The 24,113-nt window shown below is 41.8% G+C and overlaps 1 protein-coding gene across 1 annotated transcript; it reads left to right on the forward strand.

Moving 5' to 3' along the window:
* Positions 1–1,475: 1,475 nt before the first annotated feature.
* b3glctb (beta 3-glucosyltransferase b) lies at positions 1,476–17,565 on the forward strand. The gene is made up of 15 exons (XM_076749703.1): positions 1,476–1,650; positions 3,106–3,143; positions 3,242–3,281; positions 3,470–3,579; positions 7,733–7,809; positions 7,944–8,055; positions 8,188–8,324; positions 8,709–8,772; positions 9,551–9,667; positions 11,062–11,131; positions 12,203–12,316; positions 14,035–14,134; positions 14,209–14,328; positions 14,738–14,882; positions 16,253–17,565. The coding sequence occupies exons 1-15, from the start codon at positions 1,590–1,592 to the stop codon at positions 16,385–16,387; spliced, it is 1,440 nt and encodes a 479-aa protein (XP_076605818.1). The 5' UTR covers positions 1,476–1,589; the 3' UTR covers positions 16,388–17,565.
* Positions 17,566–24,113: the final 6,548 nt, after the last annotated feature.

Genomic DNA, 24,113 nt, shown 5'->3' on the forward strand with positions numbered 1-24,113 from the left:
GCTCTCATTTGGATTTCTTTCCCCACAGCTCACTTTACCCCCACAAAAATGTGAACACTCACAGCCGTGGTTTCACAGCAGAACCAGCCTGTTTAATTCTTGTGGCCGAGAAGTCCATGTTTAGACTCCGCTGGTCAGGAGATTGTTGACTCATTTGTTCTGGATGTCTCCATCAGTCTGCATGGCCTACAGCAGAAAACATGCCTCCTTTCTGGATACCTCTCCCTCATATAAATCATGATGGTTTGCCTTGTAATGGATTGTATGTGCCGGGGGGAGACCAGCACAAACATGTGCACACGCTGAAACAATGCAATATCCCACTCTGCAAACGCAAAAAGTTCAGTTTATCTTCATTTGCTTTGTATGTATTTGCTGTGTAGCTAACTTCTGACCTCCCTGTGGGGGCAGACAGACCCAGCAAAGGCTGTAGCTGCTCTCAGATCAGTGGAGGGATTAAAGTCAGTGCAGCTTTTGTTGATCTGCAGGACACAGGAGGTTTGTTGGAAATATTTGTCTGATGTACTTCTGAATGGATTTAGGAGTTGAAGGATTCAACAAATGTTTTAAAGTCATGAGCAAGGTTTTGCTCAGTGCAGAGAATCGTTGTTATATCGAATTGTTATAGCTGAAACAGGCTCATAAATAAGACAAAAAAGGCTGAATTGGAAGGATCCAGCTGCAGACAGAGATAATTGTGTTGTCTAATCTCGCAGACTCCTCAGCTGTGAAGTTGTTTGGTCATTTAAAAGTCAAACACATGGTATAAAAGGAAATCACTTCACTTTAATGAGCACATGAGCAGGGTCAGTATGTCACATAATAAAAATACACTGTAAGTGCAACAGTATAGTTTTCTAAATTTGCATGAGGGATTAGATTAAAATCACCTTTATCTTCATCAACAGCAGTGGAAGAAAAAAATCTGATCTTTTACAATGTTCTTGAACTACTCATCAGGTAGCAGATTGGTTTCTGTCAGTTATTATTTTAACTGAAAAGTCAATATGTAAACAACATTTTAATGTATCCAGTCAAGGCAGAGCAAATTTTAACTACTTTATAATATATAATGTTGGCTAGTCTAATATATATTTATCAGCCAATAAAATAAAATTATTATCTTCTAGTAATTATTCCCTTGCTATCAAACCCCTGTTGTGCACAAAATAGTAGAATATTTCTCTTTTAAGTGTAATGAAGCAGAAGTATAGAATAAGTAACAATACTCAAGTAAAGTCCCTCAAAATTGACTTTTCGGTGCACATAAAGGCCTATTTTTGAGGTGTGAGTAGGTTTAAAATAAAAAAAGACAATTTGCTGTAGCTTAGCATGAAAAGTAGGTCCTGTCAGTAAAATGTACATTATACATTATTTCAAAATGATCATCATCCTGATACACTGAGCTCCAGTATTTCATGGCAGTAACCTATAAACGGGGTTCCCGCTAGAGGTCGCTAAAGCTCTGCACTAACAGTCACTACAGTCGAGCTCAGACTTCTGCCACTACAGGAATGTTGCTAATCAATTTCTCCAGTTCGCCATGAAAAGACGGTGATTTCAAACGAAAACCAGCAGCCACCGGAACCATGTCACACCATAATGTGGTTATCGGATGCAAACTGGTCGCCGTGCTCCTTCTTTGGCTTGGTAAGTGGGGTCATTGCCCTGCTGAGGGAGCTACTGTTAGCTTAAAAGCTAACACCAAGCTGGACACACTGCATCAGGCCGGCTGATAAATACGGGAAGTTGATTTGATGTGGCCTCCAAATTAAAGTTATCAATGTAATATAAGGAAGTAGAGTAGAGTACATTATAGTTTTTGAAAGTGTACCAGTGTATGTATTGTAGGAAGTATCACCCACTTGACTTATTAATTTCTGTCTCAGTGATACTTGCTGTGGTAGAGAATATCGGCGTAATTTATTTTGAAACGATAAACAGGACATCGTCGTATTCTGAATAACTTGATGCATCACAAACAAGCGCAGGTGAGGGCTGGGGCTTTGTAAATAAGGGGCAGTTTAAGTTAATTAATCATATGATGGCAAAGCTATTTTTAAATATGCAAATATTGAAATAAAAACCCTGCACACCCAGTTGCTCTGTCTAATCAGACCTCTGGCCAGGGTTAAGCTGGGCGGAGCTATGCTGGGGAATACATGAGGTCATCAACCTCTGGGTACTGATGAAGGATGAAGGTCCAAGTTGTCCTGATCTCACAGGAGCAGCAGAACTAAGAGGGCAAGGAAATTGGTTCATAGTCCGGAGAAGAAGTCTAGTCAGGCTACATAAGAAAACACCTGTGGGGGCGTAACATGAGTGTGCAGGGACAGTCATTAATGTTATTAATTACACCTGCGTCAAATCCAAATGTTTGTCATGGGAGAGGCCTTCCAGCTTATATAGGCTGAGATACTTTGGATAATCATTTGCTTGAAATACCCAATACCAGTTGACTGAGCTTAGTTGGATATGAAACAGAGCAGAATGGCTTTTTCCAATATATGATTTTTTTAAATTTTTTATTATTATTATTATTATTATTTTGCTAGTATGGCAGCTCTAACCGTTCATAGCAGGAACCAGCTGATTTGTTTTGCCGCTCGGTGGTGAAGGAGGCAGCCTCCATGTTTTTCCAATAGGAATAATAAGTAATAACAGCCCAGCGAGTGGTGCCTGATCTGGTATGAACAGTATTTGCATTGACGTCCAAGTGAGGGAGATGAAGGGAGCAACTGTCCATCATTTCCATCCTCATTTACATCCAGCCTGTGTCACATAAATGTATTAAGGGCACAAAAACTGTGGGAATGCTCTGCCAGGTGAGTTGTCACTGTGTGTTTACAAATATTTTGGAGGGAAATTTCACTTCAAATTAGAGTGTTGTACTGTTGAGAGATTTTATTGCCTCTAATATTAACTATAGTTTCTCACATCACAATTGTGTTTTCCAGCAGTACATATACACCTTTATACTTACTCTCATAGGTTGGATACATTTACCACCGCAAATGACTTAAACGTTTAATCAATGATCACTTCAGCTGTAAATTGATTTTACAGCATCATGATATAATAATAACACTGTTGCTTCTGTTCCAGGTCCCTCTGCTGCAGACAAACACACAGGTGTTGCTCAGGTAAGCGCTGCCTCCAGTCTCTTTGCTGTGCTTATGCTTCATCGCATGTCTCAACAGTGTGTGTTGGACTTAACGAGAGTCCGTCTGACTTCCCGCAGGCAGCAGAGCGCCGGGAGTCCACCGCACACAGCTCTGTTGGTGAGTGAGGGATCTCACTGCAGATGGCCTGACTCCAAAATCTTTAGGATTGTTCATCACAATACATGAATCTGAATGGAGTTAAAGGAGTAGTTTAAAATTTGGGGAGATACTGTGTCTTTATCCTCTGTTTCTTTATCTCTTCCCTAATTTGTCATCCCTCTCCCTTTTCCGTGTGTTTTTCTCAGGATTGGAGGACGTGGTGTTGGTGATCCAGAGTCAGAGGAACTCATACCACGCCCGTCGAGCTGATCAGAGCAGGCTGGAGATTCTGCAGCAGGCAGCTGGATTGGGACAGGTAACATCTGGCAGGCAGTGGATGGCTTCATTGTTAGCACTGTTGCCTCATTGAGACAATATGTATGAAAATAAGAATCTGTATCATCAGCTCAAATTTCCCCTTTGAGCAACACAAAATGGACATTCCCATCAGCCTCAGCTGCACTTCGTTAATGTTAGCATGCTAAAACGCTAAACTGAGATGGTGAACATGCTAAAAATGAAACATCAACTTGTTAGCAGAGTGTTTGTGAGCATGTTTGCATGCTGATGTTAGCATGTAGCTCAGAGCAGCACTGCACCTGAAGTACAGCCTCACAGAGATGCTAGAATGGCTGAAGACTCCTTGACTTGTTACTTTATTTATGAATATTATTATTCATTTCTCCATTTTTCATGCTCGTCAGTGGCTTTGGAGGCTGACTTGCAGCTGCACTGCTGTGGTGTTACACTGGTACCAATAGGTGTCCTCCTTGTCATAGCGCTCCCCTCCCTGGGCTGAGAGGAGCCAAGCTTTCGGCTCTCACACACCAGTTATTCAATAATACAAGCCTGCAGAGTAGCTGTGAAACCTCATTTGTTATGAACCTCAGTGCAATGAGGTGACGGGCATGTGGACACGACAGCCTTGAATAGATACACAGAAATGTTGATTTTTTTCCTTTGATGTGACTGTGAAATAAAAAGTCAGTCTCAGATTCTTGTTACGAAGGAGAGGAGTTATTTCAAATCTTTATTTCCCCTGACAACTGAAAATTTCAACCGTCTCGCATGTTTCCGATGAATGTCTCATCAGGCTGTGGTCAAAGCAGGAAGTAATGATTTTAAAATGTTTGGATTTGAGGTCTTTACTGTAGTCTCTCTCGTCTTTTTTTTTTTAATGCAATCACACTGCAGCCTGTAAACAGCAAATGTGATGTAGCAGCTGGAAAAACTGTAATCACACGCGCTTTGTGAGTGTCACCTCGGTGAGTGATTCACCGCTGACAGAGCGGGAGCGCTGATTGAATTCGACATATGATTGTTTTGATTTGAAACCACGCGGTGATTTGAGGTGTTTACGCACCAATTTCTTCCTGAGAGGCGGAAAGAAAATCCAGTTAGTGAGAATGTCGAGAAACATCAGTTTAGCGCCGTCGTTACAAAATATAAAAGGAGCGAGATGCACATCAATGAACTCCACTTCGTGTTTCGTAGCTTGTTAAATGACTCGTCGTGCACGGCAGCTGTGAAGCGCAATTATAAACTCAGGTGGAATATGCCAGAGAGGCATTAGACGGAGATTATAATAAAACAGAACAGAAGAAAGAGATGGAAATCGAGGACGTGTGTCCCCTGTTTCGCTGTGATTTCCTCACTAAACTCTCTGAAACTGTCATGTGGATTCAGCATAAACACAATCATGTTCACACCCATGTCAATCATAAAAAAATCACTTTGTATTAGCTGAACTGTGAAATGCAAGAATCCTTGTGAGATTTAAGATTTCTATTAATAATTTCCCACATGACATTTTGAAATTTTCAGCCTGAGTGGAAATATGTTATATAAGCTTTACTCTTTCATGCTGCAGTGTCTGCATAGACTATAGTCTTAGATACAGTGAATGATGGATAATCTGAATTATGACAAGTGTGCATGAAAGGTTGGTGGTTGATGAAGGTTTTGGGGCTCTTTGGAATAAAACATCAATGAAAGCAGTAAAGCAGTATTGTGCAGGGATCTTTGAGTAAACACGTGACTTCTTCTTCTTCTTCTTGTTCGAGGACTTGGGACTTTCAACTTACATTTACAGCATTTCTCATTTTTTGGTTCTGACTTCACTGAGAAGAAGAGTATGAAAATGAGGCATCCATAATATTCAAGTGAAGATATAGCTGGTTGCATGCTGTAACACTCATCCACAAGACAAATTCACAGAAACAGCTGTCTCTGAACTGAATGAGGGGATAATTCTTATGAGCATAGGGCGGTGAAGAGGTTGTGTCAAATAATGCATCATCTATGTAAAATCAGACTTGTGTGCTGTGTAAATGTCTACTCAAGGTGCTGATAATAATATGGCGAGGTCCATAAATGGCACATTTGGATGCATGCGTGTCTACAATCATCTCCGCATGTCTGCTGTCAGGCTGCGGCGTCGTCTAAGTGAGGAAGGTGTATCACAGCCAGACAGAGCTTGATTGTAGCAAGCAGTTGTGCGTCATGCGTTTTTTGACTGACGTACGAGCAGGTGTTTATTTCGCCTGCAGGCAGGGTTTGAGGATGACAAACACTTAGAAACTCTGACAGCTTGTTTGACGTATGCCTGTTTTTTTCATTTATCTGGTGACACTCAAAAGAGTTTTGTCATACTGTAAATCCCAGCGACACAGCCGTGGTCATGATGTCACCAAAATATAAGCAGCAGCAGCGGGTCAGTTGAAGTTTTAGTGCTTCGTTTGCACGGATTTATTATTGGGAGAGAAAAACATTTCGTTACAGCCGTGTCACATGGCTCTTTTTTGGTTATTGGCTGGAAACGTAGGCTTTTATTCCAAGACGTCAGTGCCAGTGCTTCGCCTTTTCAGCCTCGTCATCCAACCTCATTACAGAGTCGTCTCATTTGGCCGCTGCTCTTTTCGCCCACATGTCACCGCAGCATTTACAGCAGATGGTTAAAAACCCTCCCTGCACCCTCAGAATCTAAAGTGGACCCGAGAGGAGGCGTGTCTGCATGCGAAAGTTCAATCTTTCAGTCTGTGGTTGTCTGCGCGGAAGTAAAATTTTCATGCTTTTTGTCACTATTATGTGACCATTTGCCGTTGTAAGTACACTGAAAAAATATATTTAATGTTTGACCTCATCAACTTAATTGATTTTTGTAAATATCTGCTTATTCTGAATGTGATGCAGCAACAGGTTTCAAACAAGTTGGGGCAGGAGCAACAAAAAAAAACAAAAAACACCTGTTTGGAACATTCCACAGGTAAACAGGTTCATTGGTGACAGGTGATAGCATCATGATTGGGTATGAAAGGGACATCCTCAACTGTTCACAAGCGAGGATGGAGCGAGGTTCACCACTACATGGGCAAGGTGTACCTAATAAACTGGCAATTGAATGCATATGTGCCCTGCATGCTACATTGCACCAGAGTGAGACCTTATGTGTTGATTATACATCAGGTGTTGTGGGAGCTGCTCCTCTTCCTCACTGTAGACACTCTGCTAAATGGCAGCGTGTTCTGCGTTACTCAGTCACACGTGCCTGCAGGGATTAATGTGTGCAGTAATGACCTATTATACTGACATAATGCTTCTGTTTCAAACGCCTCATTAGCACTGCAGCCTGGGACAGCTTCCACTCGTCATGAATTAGAGGCCGACTTTGCTTTTGATTGCTCTTTGGTACTGGTGTTAAACATGGACTTAACTGAATGAGGGACCCGAGTTCTGCCTGGAAATAGGGAGAAATAAGCAGACAGACTTTCATATCAAAGCTATTTTTGTCTGTTCTTACATTAATCCTTACAACTGCGTCTATGTCCGCGCTATGAATAGCTGCATGGCAGAGATTTGTGAGTTCCTCAGCATGAGTCAGTTAGTGAGCAGGGAGGCATGAGACAGCAGCTTCTGAGTCTCGTCTCTTGTTTTTACCCTCATTTTGAGTCTGCCTGTCAAAACTGTAATCAGAACTCTGTAAAACCCCAAACAGCACACACACACACACACACACACACACACACACACACACACACACACTCACACACACACACAGAGGAGGATGTGCAGATGTTATTACTCAACATGCTGCTGATCAAGGCCTCGACCACCCACTCATCTGTCAGCGTCAGTCGGTCTTTTCCTCCAATGTGTCACTTCAGTGCTTGGATCTTGTGTCCATACACTTCCCTCCATCAGGCATCCTTCAGGGAGACGATCACCCTCTTACAGTGCCCTCTAGTGGTGCCCTCTAGCACCATCATCCCACAGGGCCGACGTCTTTGTTTGGGGCAATTATGCAGAGGATGTGAGATCTTCTTGAGATACAGTAGATCAAACTATTTCGTTTACACTTAAATTCAATCAGCCCTGTGCAGTGTTTGTTGAGTGTTTTTCATGTGACAGCGGGATGTTGGTGAATTAATTTAAGGACGTTTTGTAAAACTCAATTGTTTTGTTTCGCGCAGGGAGTTCCAGTTGTTCTTCTTCTCCACGAGCTGTCAGGGCATGAGGGGGACTGGAGTATCCTCCCTGCACTTCCTCAGTGAGCGTTAAACACACATATGGAGATGATAAACAAATTAATTAAATCCGATTCAGTAAGATTTCATTTAGTTTTAATGACTCCTCAGGGGCAATGGAGGCATAAAGTTAATGGCTTCTTGTGGATCTTTCCAGTCTGTCTGCCACTTATGGCCAATCAGCATCCTGGTTTTTCTTCATAGAGGAGGAAACCAGAGTCACACTGCCTGCTCTGCTGCAGGTCCTCCACAGATACCAAGTCCAAGAGGTGAGATACACACACCTGATTTTATACACTATACTGTACAGTACAGCCTGTTTTGTTATCTGAATGTCTTGCAGCAAACCAGCAAGACCTTTTCACATCATCTGTCCCTGTGCTCATTTTTGAAACTCACAGGAATGGTTTTTGGGTAAGGGTCTCCACGATAATGAGGCCTCCATCATCCACCACTACGCCTTCTCTGAAGACCCCGGTTCCTTTAGTTACCCCGATCCCGCAGCAGGCTGGGCTCTCAGCACGCCGCTGCTCCAGAGGTGTGTGTGTGTGCAGATGAATGAGCATGAATCTGTCACTGAAATGTCCGCTCTTATCTTTTCTGACATTGAGCTGAGCTGAGCAGCATCGGCCCGTTAAAGGTTCCTGAAGGAGTCCCATCTTCAAAAGTACCTTTTTAATCTACCAAACACAGACTCATAGGACACAATCTCTACCACTGCATTTACCTGTCTCAAATCTTCAACTTTTGCTATTTTATAGTGCCTGAAAATAATTTTAGGGCTATAATCTACAGAAAATGCACATTTTGATGCATTTGGTCTAAACACAAAGGAGGATTGCTGAACCAAACCAGGACTGGTACATTCTCATATACAATGCAGGAAAGTTCTTTACACATCTTTCGTTTCCACGTGTTTTAGACTGGCTGAGCGGATCCAACACGAGCATCTGAAGTCAGATTTTACCATCGACTTGAAACACGAGGTACTTTGAAATGATTCCCCGAAGCTTCGTGAATCAGTGTGTCTCCTCCTGCCTGTCACTGTGTTATTATTAAGACTTGGTTCTGCTTTAATTCTGCTTTGCACCTCAACAACTGCTGTGAAAAGTGTCGTCAGTGTCGTATTTCAGGCCGCCTGCTGAGCTGAACAGGTCAGACATGTAACGATAACAGACAGTATTCCCCCAGTGACGGACTAGCCTTTTGGTGAAAAGCTGTCAGGCTCAACCTCTGCAGCTTTCTATGCCTGCAGCTTTTAACAGATCTACTATCATATTATTAATGCAAAAGCTCTACTTCCGAATGGGTCTAACTCTGTGTGTGCGCGTGTGGTTACACTGATTTTTTTATCAGGTTGTTTAGAACAGGTTGAAATAACACGGAGAAACAAAATGTCATTTTTTCTATTTGATGTTTTTATATTAATATTTACTTTCCTGGTGTCCAGACCCAGCAAAAACATCAATTCACTTTAATATTCTCCTTAAAATGATGTAATTGAAATACATAGTGAGTCTTATACAAGCTGACTTATACAGGATACAGGATAAATCATCAAAGTGTATGAGAGAGAGAGAGAGAGACAAAGTTTTTAAGAACTGCTGGGAAACTGAAGATATTTACTGTTTGAGGACCCAGAATGAGCTTTTGTACTGTCTATATTAGCCCAAAAATTATAGCAAAATAAATCGCAAATCCCTGTTCCAAGTTTTACCGCCATAAGATTTACATTCATCTTCACTTCTATCTCCGTTTTTCCAGATTGCATTGTATATTTGGGAGGAAGGAAACGGTCCAAAGCTGACAGCAGTTTCAGAGTTTTGTACAGAGATAAGAGACAACTGTGCTACGACATTTACAACCTACCTGCCCAACTGTGTATGTACAACTCTTATTTATTGATGTTGAAGTCACTACATTCAGGTGAAATTAAACTTCAGCTCTTAGAGAGTGTGCTTGCATGTGTTTTGAGCATGCATTTGTGCATGTGGGCATGGGTGTGTGTGGATGGAAGTGTCAGAAGCTGAAAGTTGAATTTTGGTAATCATTTAAATCATTTTAATCATTAGTAAATATAACATATGGATGAAGGTAATGATCAAAAGGAGGAGGTCAAGATCATCTCTCATGGTTGCTTTTATAATCCATCACCTTAAATCACGCCTATAACTCATCGAGTAAAACAGTTAGCACACGCTTGTCTTTGGCAGTGACGGTAGGAGAGTTCGCTTGAAATCAATGTAGTTAAAACTAAATAGCTTATTTTAACCAATAGCACATGAACCGCGACCTTTGACAATCAGTTGTCAGTAGTTTTAAATGTCTTAGAAGTGTAATTGTTAGTCAACTTAACTTCACTCAACTTTGTCATCTGTTTGGAGGTAAACACCAAAGCAGCTCAATCATTCATCACCTTCCAGAACCAGCAGAAATCAAAACACCCAAAGTGCTTCAAATCCACTGCAGGTGCTCAGCAGGACAGCGATGGTAAAAACGCCAGAGGCTGCCAAACCGCAAAGGAAGAGCTGGAAACTAATTGCGGGCAGGATTAGTATCTGTGAATGTGGCTGCAGCAGAAAGCAGGAGAGGAAGATGCAGTCACAGGATGCTGTAGAGAAAGTTTAATCACTGAAGAAACCAGCTAGTGGTGGATGAAGAGGACTGATCTGAGGATCTCCTCTGAGCAGATCTCCATTTATCTCTATTTACAAATATGTATATATACATATATATATATATATATATATATATGCTGTCTCACATGATAGGGCTTGAAGTGCCTGATGGGAGCAGAAATGTAAAGACCGGCTGACACAAAGATGACATGATTAATGTAGCACTTACCATGAGATTACAGGAATGGCTGTCTTCTGTCATGAGGACAAGTCTAGTATTTATACTTCATATTGTGCAGATCAAAAATGACAGCCATAAGAAAGTAACAACATCCTGGTTGCTGTTGGCGATTTTCTGGAGTAAGAACACCCGAAATAGGAATTCAGTGCAGGAGAGATGTAAGTATTGATATGCCTGTTCAGAAGGTCTCAGCAGTGCACTAATACATGGCTGTGATTTGTTCTTCCCACATGACAACGCTGTTAGGACTCGATGTGCCTCATTTTGCCATCCTGACTCAATTTCAGCTCCATTCCACTCTGCACATGTTGCACCTCACACTGTGTTTATGTTCACCTGTGCACTTTTTACCGTTTTCTAGCTACAATGCATCATTTGTGAGGGGGGGACATTGTTTTTTTTCCTCTCTTTTCCAGGGAGACCCAGTCTCGAAGAACGACGTGTTTGTTGCTGTGAAAACTTGCCAGAAGTTCCACTCAGATCGAGGTGTGTGTGTGTGTGTGTGTGTGTGTGTGTGTGTGTGTGTGTGAGAGAGAGAGAGAGAGAGAAAGAGAGAGAGACCAGCATTCAGATCTTTTACTGAAGTAAAAATACCAACACTGGTGCTACAGATGGCGAGCTGTAAAACAGATAGAAATGTTGCAATGCCTTCATTTTATATCTTTTTATTTTATTTATTTTACCCAAAACCCGCACAATACCTTCAATGTACTGCAGTCTGTCTTTGGATAATCTTCAAGTGATGCTAAGAGAAACTGCAGTATCTCCCAACAAAATGTGTTTTAAAAAAAAGGAAATCAAATGGAAATGACATTTTGATGCTAAACTTCTGCCACAGTCGCTTGTATTTTCCATTTACTGCCACATTCTTAACAGCCTGCTGGTCATTCAGTTCGAGTTAACCTGTCAGGTGAAAACTACCTGTTAAAATTCACAACCTCATCCAGTCTGACTGCTGAAATTGCAACATTTTGAGTCATCATCCAAAACATTGGTATCTGTTTTTAGGATCGAAATGAGCCAGTAGTTACGGACTGACTATTTAAAAGCAATAAACAAAATCAAAAGTAGAAAGAACACTGTGTGATTAACTTGGCTGTCACTTTAAATTCAGGTTAAATTCAGAATTGCGTGGCAAACCATCACAGTAGTGTGCTCTGTTCAGTCCATTAATTAGTGGTTTTGTTTGAGAATAAATTAATGTAGGATTGGGCCCACTTCAATCAAAATGAATTATTTGTGTGTGATTATGAGTTAACATTTGGTAATTTTAATCTAAATGTTGCTCTTATCCACATTAACATGCAGTGAGTGTAGTCGTCTGGTTTCTTGTTCAAAGACAGTCTAATTGTTTTGTCCCCCCACTCAGAGTTAGTAGACTTCTTCCATTGTTTGAGTACAGAGTCTTCTGGAGTTCACCGGTATGCAGTAAGGAGTTGGAGTTTTAATTATGGGCTCTTACAGCCATCAAAAGCGATTCGACATACACAGCCCTGCATGTGCACTGCATAGACAATGACCCGATCTTTTCCTTTATTCTCCCCTTCCTCCTCACAGTACCAGTGGTGAAAGCAACCTGGGAGAAAGACGCTGGGTTTTTAGAGTTTTACAGCGATGTCGCCGATGCCTCCATACCCACGATCAGTCTGGGAGTGCCCAATACTGAGAGAGGTGAGCTGTTCAGAGACAGTGTTTACTGATCCCTGCAGGACCGGGACTGTCACTGTGCAGCTCCTCTCGACTTTCCAAATGTTATCGGACCAACAGCTCAGCAATCGATCTGTTGAAGTGGTCGTTCACACTCCGCCACTCCTCCATCCCCTTTTGACTTCCTGTGTTTTGTTTCTGATGTGAGATCATTGTGAAAGTAGATTGGAAGTCCTTAAGGCCTTTGAGGATTGAGGTGTGATGGTCCCAACTTCCTGTCCTGGCACACTTGAAGTGCACCACAGATAAAAGAACCGGTGTATGGATGGACAACAGTCAATGACACAGTGAATGAACAGTAATGACACTTCAACTTCCTCATAATAGAACCAGAAACAATAACTGCACTAATGATCAGTTTCATTGACAGCCACAAATTTCATCTTTGAGTTACACGTATTCCTGTCTGAGATTCTCAGTCTGTGATTACAGACTCTCCTTCTGTACTTCTGAGTCCAGTCACACAGCAGGGGGCACAGATACTGTGTCAATGACACCTCCATCTCTTTCTCCTGTCCTTTCTTATATTCCTCTCTGCTCCTGTTCACGGGCTGATGGAAGTCTGGCCTGTCATGTTGCCTTTCTTCCTCATTCTTTTTGTATCCCCCCCCCCCCCACACACACACCCCTTAATGCTTTCCAAGCCACTGCTTTTCTTCTTTTTCTCATCTTTTCCTCTCTCTCCCTGTAGTTTTGTACTCTCTCCTCTTTTTTCCTTTTGTTGAAGAACCACATTAACCTTGTGTTCAGGAGAATAAAAGCGAAGGCCCCTGTCCCTCCCTATGTTCTTTTTTCTCTTGTGAATACTGTATATCAGCTTGGATGTCAGATTTTTCTGCACATATTCTTCACATTTATTCACCACAGTATTTCCTGTCCTGTCCTGTTTTGGCCTTCCTGTTCACTGGTATGTTTACAGGCTGTTCCTAGTTTCTTTGTCTTGATGTAAATATCTTTCATTATTTTGTATGGGCGTGTTCAAGGGGGGCTGAGGCATTCTGGAGAAAGATATTGATAACAATAATGAATATCTGTTCAGTCCGACAGCTGTCGATTCTGTGTTTGTGCTTAAAAAAAATCTGGTTTTTTTTTTTTGGTACACAGCCTCGGCTCTGTAAATGGGAAATAAACAAAGTGGCTCCGACAGAGCCACATAAAACTGCTCCAGCCAATAAGCAACAGGTGGAGGGAAGGGAGGCGGAAGGAGTGAGAGGGGAGGAGAGATGGCAGTATCAACAGTCTGTCTCCAGAACAAAAACTCGCTCTACCTTTAAATCTAAACAGGTCGTTGATGGTGCGATCACTATTTTAAATGCTTGATAAAAAATAGTGAACAAGACTTTGGCTGTATTAAAAACTGCCTGCTATACTAGCAGCGCGTATTGATTTGGCCAAAATGTAGGAAGCAGTATGCAAACAAAAGTAAAATCTCTGGTACGCATTGCACCAGTCTACCTCGCCTTCTGTGTCCTACAGTGCAAAGCGCTGGAACGCTCACAACAACCAGCCAGCCAATAGGAAGTTTTCACAGTTTTCACTGTTTCATCGCTAAATTCTCGTTTATCCCAGTGGTCAGAAACAGCTTTTTTATATCATGCTTAATGGGATCTGGGGAGTTTGCTCCTCTCTAGCAATTTGATGAACCTCAAACCTGAACTTGTCCATCTGTTGTCTCCCTGCAGGACATTGTGGGAAGACTTTTGCCATCCTGAGGCGGTTCCTGAGCAAAGCTGTGCCAAAGGCCAACTGGCTGCTCATTGTTGATGACGATACACTCATCAGGTAACTGGAAGAAGAGCTTTTGTTTTAACCTGCCACTACTAATGGTTATTATTATTATTATTGTCCATGTGCAGTTTACCCAGATTGCGGCGACTGCTGCGTTGCTATGACCCAAAGGAAGCTGTGAGCCTGGGGGAGAGATACGGCTACGGCTTGGTCCAGAACGGATACAGCTACACGACGGGAGGAGGAGGGTGAGGCTGTGGGGTGAGGGGGGTGTGGTTGTGCTGTTGGTGTTAAGGTGTGTTCAGACAGAAAACACTGAATTCTGGCCACATGTCGTTTGAATTTCACTCTTGGACTGTTCGTGTTTATTCGCCCCGAACACTTCTTGGCTACACATCATGTCAAAATGAAAAACAGTGGTGGAAGCACTGATAGCAATGACGCACAAAGCAAGTTCCAAACTCCCTGATCCATGAAGGAAGTGATTAATGTACCCCAGAATTCAAGGAGCACTGCAAAGAATTGGAAGAGCTTTTATTGCCATGGGTATATGATTAAACTCAGTCATCAGATTGGAAATAAATCTTGTACCACACACTTTCTTTCTGGGCAGTTACTTCCTTATTCAAAAGTCTGTTTTCTGTCTTCTGTGTGTAGGATGGTCCTGAGTCGGGTGGCGGTGGGCAGGCTACTTTCCAGTGGTTGTGGCTGCTACAGTGATGATGCTCCCGATGACATGGTGCTGGGCAGGTGCTTCACTTCCCTGGGTGTTCCCATCACACACAGTCCACTGTTCCACCAGGTAGGGAACAATACACACACACACAAGTACAATTTGTACGTATGTGACACAACCAAGAGCTAATGGTCAGCGTTACAGCAGGTCACCTGAATGTGCCAAAATGTGAAATTTGTCCAGCGGCAAGCATACAATTCAACATAAGTGACAAAAATTCTGGAAATTATCCGCAGTTTACGAACTGAACACAGCTTCCTAAACTTCAGTAACTTCATCATCAGTTAATTACACTAGCTTTGCTAAAATCTCCTAAGGAGCTTGTGAGGAAATTACAGCCCCATAAAACAAAGTGTTACAAAAAGTGGGTGATGCAAACTGAACCCAGAGTTGGAAAGGAGCTTTTCTCTGGCAGAAAAGCAGCTTCTTTCTGAGTATGTATTAGCCTAAAAGGACAACTCCAGCTTTGGACACAGTTTTTAATGTTGATTGCTATTTTCAGAGAGGCACTTGGAGCAGTAGATCATTGTGATAGTATTCAGTCGTTGCCAAATAGTGTCAGAGTTACTGCTCTAATCCGCTAGCTTTAGACTATGAAGGGAATCCAGGTCATAGGGCATCTAGAAGAAAGCCAAAGACGACTGGACTTGCTGTTTGATCTTGACCTTATGCATTCTAGCAAGAAGGAAGTTCTCCAACTCTGTTGTTCTGTCTTTTAAATTCCTGTCAAACATTGAGCGCTTTTCATTCAGCAGCACTTACATTTCTCCTGCACAGGACTGCAGTCAGCTTGTCATATTACTTTAATTATACTCATGGTGCCTGGTTTATGGGTAACTTAACGCCAAAGATCATCTCTTTTAAGGCCGATGCCATTTGCACCCAAACTAGGATCATTTCCCTGAACCTAACTAAGTCTGGTTAGTTTTGGAGGACTCAAATCTTAGCTTCCATGATGAATATGATGTCATGTTATAAGGTCATATGAAATCCTCATAAATGTGGACATGTGGTCCCAGCTTTCAGACATTCATATCAGGCTGTGTGAACTAATCAGGACCACAAATTTTGACTAGTGAAACTGGAAATGGACAAATGAAAAAATGGACGGGGTGCATTTGGCCAGTAGAGAACACAGATTGTGGAAGATCACACTGTTCTGCCATCCTGATGAATTTCTGTCTGTCTCACCCAGTTTGTCTCTTCTGCATTTGCAAAACCATCTCTCATCCTGTTCACACGGAGACAAGCACACAGAAACTGCTAAATAAGCCAAAAGCACTTCCAAGTGCAGATTTAAGCAACCTTAACCTTTATTCAGGATCAGGTGATGCTCTGCATGAAGCTCTCTTCTTGTTTGTCTTCCTGAAATATAGATGGGAAAATACATGGGTACACAAACATAACAGATAAGCCCCATGTTCTTGATATTTTAGGCCCGACCGGATGACTACTCTGAGACACTGATCTCCTCACAGCAGGCCATCTCCTTCCACAAGCACTGGAACATAGATCCCGTGGCTGTCTACAAACACTGGCTGCAGGACACACGTCCACGAGATGAACTGTAGAAGCACTGCGTGTGTACAGTGTGAAATATACTGACCTGTAGACAGACACTGGATCCAAATTTGCACCGCAGCGTAGAGCGTAGCCACCACCACGCAAACTGTAATACCTGACAATCAATGCCATTTTTAACACCCTTGCTACCTGCGTTTGTGAATATTTTTGATATCAACATTAAATCAAATGACTGTGTGTCATCAAAGTCTGCAGCTCTGCAGAACCTTTTTAGCCTCTTTTAGCTCATTGTTTTTGTTCCTGGCCTGGAGTCAGAGCAAAGAATTTTCATGAAAAAATGAAGGAAATGTGCTGAGTGAATGCTAACGTTTCTTTGCCTTTGCTAGATGTGTCAGTAGACGATTGTTACCCTAGATATCAGGATGGCTGTCTGTTGTTTTTTTTGCCTGATAGTGGCCTAATATCGATTACTGTAATGTAGCTTGGACCATAACATTTTGAAAACTGACTATTTAAGCCACTAAAATCCTCACTTCTAACAAAAAGTCTATAGCAACGCTAGTGGCTCTGCAGTGCCTTGAGCTGTAATGCTAACGTCAGCATGCTAACATGCTCACATTGACAATGCGACCATGCGTTCGCTGCGGTCGACATGTGAAAAGTGAGAGGATCACATCAGAACTCTGTACCCTCACACATTTTTGACAGTCCATCGATTAACTATTAAGATATTTCAGTCTGGACCAAAGAAGTGGACCAACCCACTGACTGTGCTGACACTTTAAAATTTCTGGACACGTAGGAGGACGTTCAGTACAGTCTCAGCTTCTTCCTGTGTCCAGCAGCCATTAGAGGGACGGCACCTGAAAGTGCACACTGATTCAACATTAAGACACTGCTCGCTGTCTGTGTGGTGAGAGGGGACGTCTGAGTGTCACTGCTGTCATCCCCACACTAAATCTGAACCAAACCAAAAAAATGTACTGAAGAAAGAATGTTTCTTGTGTTTTTATGTATTTGTTCTAAAGTTAATATATTTCTCATTTGGGTAATTAGGCGTGATGGTGAGAAAGGTTAAAAATGTGATCTGTGCTGTTTCAGTGAAGAGAATTTCAGTGTTTGTTTTATTTATTAAGCCTGACGGGTGGAAACCTCTTTAAAAGCAGACCTGGTCATGACAGCAGTGTGCACATTTGCAGACAAAACAATACAAAATAAAGCTAAAAGACAATACAAAAGAAAAAAAAAAAAGTCATATCAGATTTCTCAATTTAAGTTTCATTTTAACTGCCAACCAGATGAATGATAATAATCAATTTATTTCAGTAATATTTTGTAAGATTTCAGACAAATACACTTTATAAGAACAGTCATTTGTGGATATACACAGTGTTAGATTTCCCCAAATGTCCAACTATTCCTTTAAATTTTACATTTTTTTTTAAGATATATTTTTAGTCTCTGAAGTAAAATTCAGTGGTGTGTACATATTTTTATGAATTTGCCACACTGGAACATGATTGTGTGAATGAGTCTCTAATGGAGGAATTTTCAATAGAAGAACTTTATTTTTGATCTGTGTGTGTGCGTTAGTCAGTGATGATGTGTGTACGAGTAACTGCAGCCACAGCTGGCAAGCCTGCATCAATATCAACAAGCTGTTTTTGTGAATAGAAAGTATTCATGTTTGTGTGCGTGCTTGCTGACAACCTGTTATTTCCTTAAATAAAAATAGGCTTTTTTTAATCATTTGAAAATAAAATATTCATTCGATTGAACAAAACTTTTTCTGTGTTTTTATTCCTCTTGACCGACTGTGTGAAGGAGGTGAGTAGGACACACAGAGAAACTTAAAGTGACATCTGTCCTCGTCCACTTTTCTCTCTTATCTAGAGAATAATTTCACACACAGGCAGAATATACCGAAAATTAAGAAAATTCAGTAGGATTTGACCTCAGAAGACCATCAGCTGCACCGCCAAACATTTTTTAAGTGGGTATCTGTGATGAAAGTTGTAAAAAGCAGGCTTGTCAATCACTGATTGGTCACCACATGATGTTACAGGAGACTCTGCCTTTTCCTTTCTCTGACTCAGCCCGAGTGTTTCTTTCATTTTTACAGATGTGCCGCTCTCATTCAGGACAGAATCCCTTAAGTTGTCAGGCACCTGAGTATCATGTCACTGTGACATTAGTTACTATAGCAATAGGAGCATCAGCGGACCGGAGGGACAGTCACTCTTTGAAAGGCTTTGTATGATGCCAGGCAGGTGACATGTTGCCAAAAAGATAGAAATGCATCACTGTCACATTATTCACGGAATAATTGCTTGAATTGTCGTTGGTAACTGGTAACTTTTTTTTTTTGGTTATCAGCCTGCTGTCCTTTGCTCTCCTTAACTCTGAGAAGTTACAGCTGCAGCCATGCAGTAGAGTTTGATCATTACTGCGCTCTTTCATGTGTAAATGCAGCATTACAAACTTCACAAAGATGGATCACTCTGTTCCTCTTGCACTTTCATTCACACAAACACACACACACACACACACTCACAAAAAAAAAGGTCACACTGACTCAGTGTCCATCGGTCATCTGTTGTACCTTGAATGTTTCATGCCCTGACCCCACAGCATCGGAAAACGTGACCTTCTGCCTGATGGCGACTTTGCCAGGTCCTCAGATCTGCAGATGCAGAGTCTTTACCATCAGAGGTGTCATTAAAATGTTTTACTCCAGACAGACTCCAGACTGATCGTTGAATAAATAAAAAAAAAACCCTGGATTAATTAGGAAAACATACACTTTCTGTCAATTGAGAGCAGTGCTCATGTTGTTTCCGAGGCACCTATGAGGATCACATATAAATGCTGCAAACACAGCTTTTGTTTGCTTTTTTCCACCAGCCTGTCTGTCTGTGGGTTTGTTCAGTGTAATGGAGCGTAATGCATGTTGTTGTATGGTGAAACCAGCCACCTGTCAGACCTGTTAGTTGATCACCCAGGTGCAGCTCAGCGGGACCAAGCTTTATCCACTGACCTTTTGTACAACCCCGATTCCAAAAAAGGATATTAGTACACTTTGTTCGGGACACTTCGTCGGTGAACACAGTCTGTTTGCAAATGACTGAATTCCATTTTATTAATGTTTTACATGGCGTCCCAACTTTTTGGGAATTGGGGTTGTGCATGCTGTGCTTCGTTGTATATAACATTGATTTCTATGCATGGGAAGCGAGGATGTGACTCACACTTAGTACAACCTTATCTGGTCTAGCTTTGGAATAGAAGTGAGGGGGATCTTCTCAATCCATACGAATGATTCACGCTGAAGCTGCTTCAAAGAGAGGCGAGAACACATTGACAACACTTCTGAACAAAGATGTGAAAGAAGCTCATTTCAGATATTTTTCTTCACAGCACTGAAAGCTTTGATGCTTAGCAGAGGAATCATTTAGAAAAACAAAGCACACACGGATCCCGTCAAAGATATTAAACCACTGACTGACTGGTGCTGGTGGATCACTTACTGTCACACTTTGACTACAAGGCACAGCCACTGACTGGCTGATTTATTCATCATATTAGTTATTAACAAACCAACTGGCTATTTTTCAGTCTTATAGGCATTATTTTAAGATCATTTTGATTGTCACCATGAGACAGTGTGTTATATTTAAAGTTTCATCTCTCACCAGACCATAATATGCTTGTTGGCATAGTCTTGAAAAAGTGTTTAGGAGTCATGTTTGTGGGCATAAATGGATCAGAGTGCTTCCTGGAGCTAGTCTTAACTAATGATGAATCACTGATGTATCAATTGGTGTCTGCAGGTCATGCAACTTGCACACACTTCAAAGATGTGTCTGATGTCTGATCGTACTGATGATGATGATGATTATGCTACTAGCTGCTGGTTTTCCAGGTTTGGGTCAGTCAGTCTTGAGCAAAGCTGAGTCTGTTCCACATTAACAGGCGTAGCAAATATGTTCAGTTCCTTGTGTTTGCTTTTCACGTCCTGAAACCTCTCACCAAATGCCTGAAGGAGTTTTCACACTCAGCAGCTCGTTCAGGTGTCATAGCAGCTTTTGTTCTTGCAGAGTAGGGAAATGCACAGCGTTTCCTCTTTCCAGTTGCACTTGGCACAGCTTTAGTTTGGCTTCAGATGACTTCACATTTGAAAGCAGAGAGTGGAGAAGCTGGCTGGAGCTCGAGGTTCAGCTCTGAGATGATCTTGGTAATGTCCACCATGAAGGCCAAAGCACACACTTGCTATTACTTGCTTGAGTTTCCACATCAGGTCTTACCTTCATCTCTGTGAATGATTCCAGACAAACTGACACTTTGGTATGGTTTTACTTTGTCCGGTGCTTGCATTCCTTCACACATTCTCCTTGTGAATGAGGTTTCAGCTTCTTAGCTGTTAGCTCGTTCTTCACAAAACATGCCTACATAACACTATCATCTATCATCCAGTTTAGCATGTTTTAAGCTGTAACGCTGCTTGAGACTGGCCTTTTTCATCACAGTGAGTGCATCCTGACAGACTTAGGCACACTGTCTTGACACGGACTTTGAACACCCATCGTTAGCTTTCCTGCTAAAGTCTCCTTATCCAACAAACATGAACACGTCTTGTCCCGCATCTTAGCTTGTTGAACCAGTGACCAAGTGACTTCTCCCCAGTGACCAGTTTGGTCACTGGGGAGAAGTCACTTGGTCACTGGTTCACTGGTAATTAGCTGCTCAGCTTCAGCAAAGTGTATGAGTGTGAATAAATAAAGCTATGACAAATGCATCACTGCCCTCCTTCTTAGGCAGTGTATTGTTTGTTTGTGGCTGCAGGGCCTGTTGCATTTTTCCTTCTTCTCTTGCAAACCACATAAAACCCCACACCTGAAATGTTAAGCCATGTTCCCTAGAGGTTGTCAAAAACCATTATGAGGAACATTGGGAATGACTAATTAAGGCAGAATAGGTACATCATCACAGACCTGCTGTAATGCACTGAACCATACTGACTGACTGAGCATCAAATTGTGCGCTTTTCCTTTTCTGTGGTGAAACCAAATACCTGCATTCACCAGTTCACAGGCTGTTCCATGATAAGAACAAGTTGTCCTTTTGCGTACTCACAATCTATAAAGTCTCTCAGATCAGCTGGCGCAGTGTCAAAGAAGCCACTATGTGGACTATTCTGATGTTTCGCTGATATCCACTGATATGGGAGACGACAGAAGGAAGTGAAGCACATTTCTAAGTTTTCTAAGTAAGCACAACACTCATCAGTCAGCGTTTGTGTCACATCTCAAGTATTTCAATCTCACTGATCCGCCTGCTGTCTTGGCTACTCTGCATGAAAACACGGCTCTTCCTCCTTCCTTACTTGGCACTTCCTCTGTTTGCTCGCGCAGCGCTGAGGCCAAAAAGGGCTCCAGTGGCATTCAGATGTTGCTATGAGACAATAAACAGCATGATGGGCAGATGGAGATGTTCAGTCCAAGAGATAAACAAACAAGAAAGATAGCAGAGCGGGTGTGTTGGCGGGAAGGCATACGCAGACCTGAACGACAAACACAAAGGAGCCATCTTGCTATTCGGTCTTATAAATGGAGAACTGCACTAGTTTGTTATCATAACTTTTCCATTTTAATTCACTCTACAAGGGCGTCCGCTTGTTCTCTGGCCTGGTCCCAGCTGCATATCAGAAAGCATGTTCTTTATTGGTTCTACCAAGATTTCCTCACAAAAAAATGAAGACAGCTTCTATGAGCAACCAGGTGTCCACAACCATCAATAACGCTATTTGCACCCAAACTGTGATCATTTCCATCCCTTTCTCCTGAGTGAAAGTCCTGTGAAAGACATGGACTCTGTCACTTGTGGCAAAAAGAGACCCTCGCCTGGGCCAGATGGGTTCAGGTCCTCTTTCATGTGACAGTGTTCAACAGAATCTGATGTTGGGGGTTTATTGCGTATGTTCAAACAGTCCTGAGGGGGATCACTACTTCACTTTACCAAGCAGAATATTTGCTGCTTCATGTTAGCTTTAAACTTACTTGGCTATGTGGCTGCTGAGACAGCTGGATATTCTATTGACGTGTTCTGTGACTAATCTGGGCAATGCCATTCTGATGGCTTGCTGCTAATTTCTGCTCTCAGGCTGCTGTCATCTCTTTGTGTGGAATATTTAACTTGCTAATTGTGCTTGTTGTGGCCGAGCTTATTCATCGTTTGGTTGTTGTTTGGCTCATGCATTGTGATGCTTTCATGCCAAAAACTGTGATGGAGCATTGATATGTCAGTATAATAGGCTGAATGGGCTTCATGGTGTTTTTCCTTGTTGTCATTGTTTTGTGGGGCCCTATTAAATCATTAGAAATCAGGGTTATCTTGTATGTTAGCTTGAAAACAGGACTGCCCACTCACATAATTATTTCCCAGCAATTTAGACTTCAATGAAACTCAACATGGCTTTTGTCACATTTCAACTACGCTTTGCAGTCCGCTTGGAAACAGTGGAAAACTTAGCTTCTTCATTAATAGCACAGAACAGTTCAGTGTAGAAAAGAGAGACATTTAATCTGCTCACTCTGTGCACATATTCAGGCATACAGAGCAAATACCACATGTTGAACCATGCTGCTGCCTGAGCACCAAGTTAGAAACACTGACCTTTTTTGTGCAAATGGAGCAAATTAAATTTACTAGACTAACACGTCCTCTCCTTTTTTCTATGTTACGGCTGAAGATTAGAGATTTATTCCCACTCAAGTAATTATGTGACGGCTTGCTTTACTATTCCATATATCAGAAACCTGGCTGCAGTGATTGTCCTCCCATTCAGTCATTAATATTTGCAAAGTCTGGCACTGACAATGGATGATAGGATCTGCCTCTGAGCAGCGTTCCTGTTGGATGGGGCTGAGGTCAAGGCTCTGTGCAGGTCAGTCAGCTTCTTCCTCGACAACCTGGGACTTCAACGTTTGTTTATCGACCTGGCTTTGTGCACAAGGGCGTACTCAAGCTGAGACTTTTGTCTAAAGTTTCGGTGTATGCTCTCGTATTAAGATTTCCAGACATTCAGTAATAGATTCTGTATAAGCGTCAACTTGGCCTCCAGGCTTTTTGTCGATTAAGTGGTTTACTGCTGCATCTTTCCCCTCCAGCGTGTCCCTCATTCTGCTTTTCCATCGTGCATATTTCCAACTTTGTACCGTTTGTTATTTCAGTCTGTCCTCTCTTTTTGTGCCAGTCAGTGATGTTTCCTGAGCACAAAAACACATGTTTGATGTAAAAAAAGACACACTCTTCTTGTGTCTTTGCAACAACACAGAGGTTCAGGAATATCCACCCTGACTCTTAATTCAGTCAAAAATGGCTTTAGCTCTGATTATTCATTCAGAGGCAGTATTCATATGCAAGCTAATTATGCACACTTATTAGTGTTTAACAAACTTCAACTGTTAAAAGAAGCAAACCACCAAAGTCCTTTGAGATACTGTGTTTTGGTAGATTTGTTATTTGCCTTGTGCACAGGATGTCTCTGTGTGTGAGATGCATGTTTATTTGAATTGAAACGTGCATTTATTTCATATTTATTTGATTCTTTTACTAATGAGTAACTACCACAGTGACATTACATATCGCATCATATATGTTTCGTTGCAACCTCGTTAGCCATACCCGTCAACATTGGGACTTAAGGATACAAGGATTGGGTTAACTAGTTCCTATATTATTCAAAGTGACTGCAATTAGGTGGTCAGAATCAGA

Source organism: Chaetodon auriga, chromosome 15 (assembly GCF_051107435.1).
Source record: "Chaetodon auriga isolate fChaAug3 chromosome 15, fChaAug3.hap1, whole genome shotgun sequence".
NCBI lineage: Eukaryota > Metazoa > Chordata > Actinopteri > Chaetodontiformes > Chaetodontidae > Chaetodon > Chaetodon auriga.

Coding starts and splice junctions, on each gene's coding strand:
- b3glctb (XM_076749703.1), top strand. CDS start 1,590: ATGTCACACCATAATGTGGTTATCGGATGCAAACTGGTCGCCGTGCTC. Junction 9,668..11,061: donor CAACCTACCTGCCCAACTGT/GTATGTACAACT, acceptor TCTCTTTTCCAG/GGAGACCCAGTCTCGAAGAA. Junction 11,132..12,202: donor GAAGTTCCACTCAGATCGAG/GTGTGTGTGTGT, acceptor TCCTCCTCACAG/TACCAGTGGTGAAAGCAACC.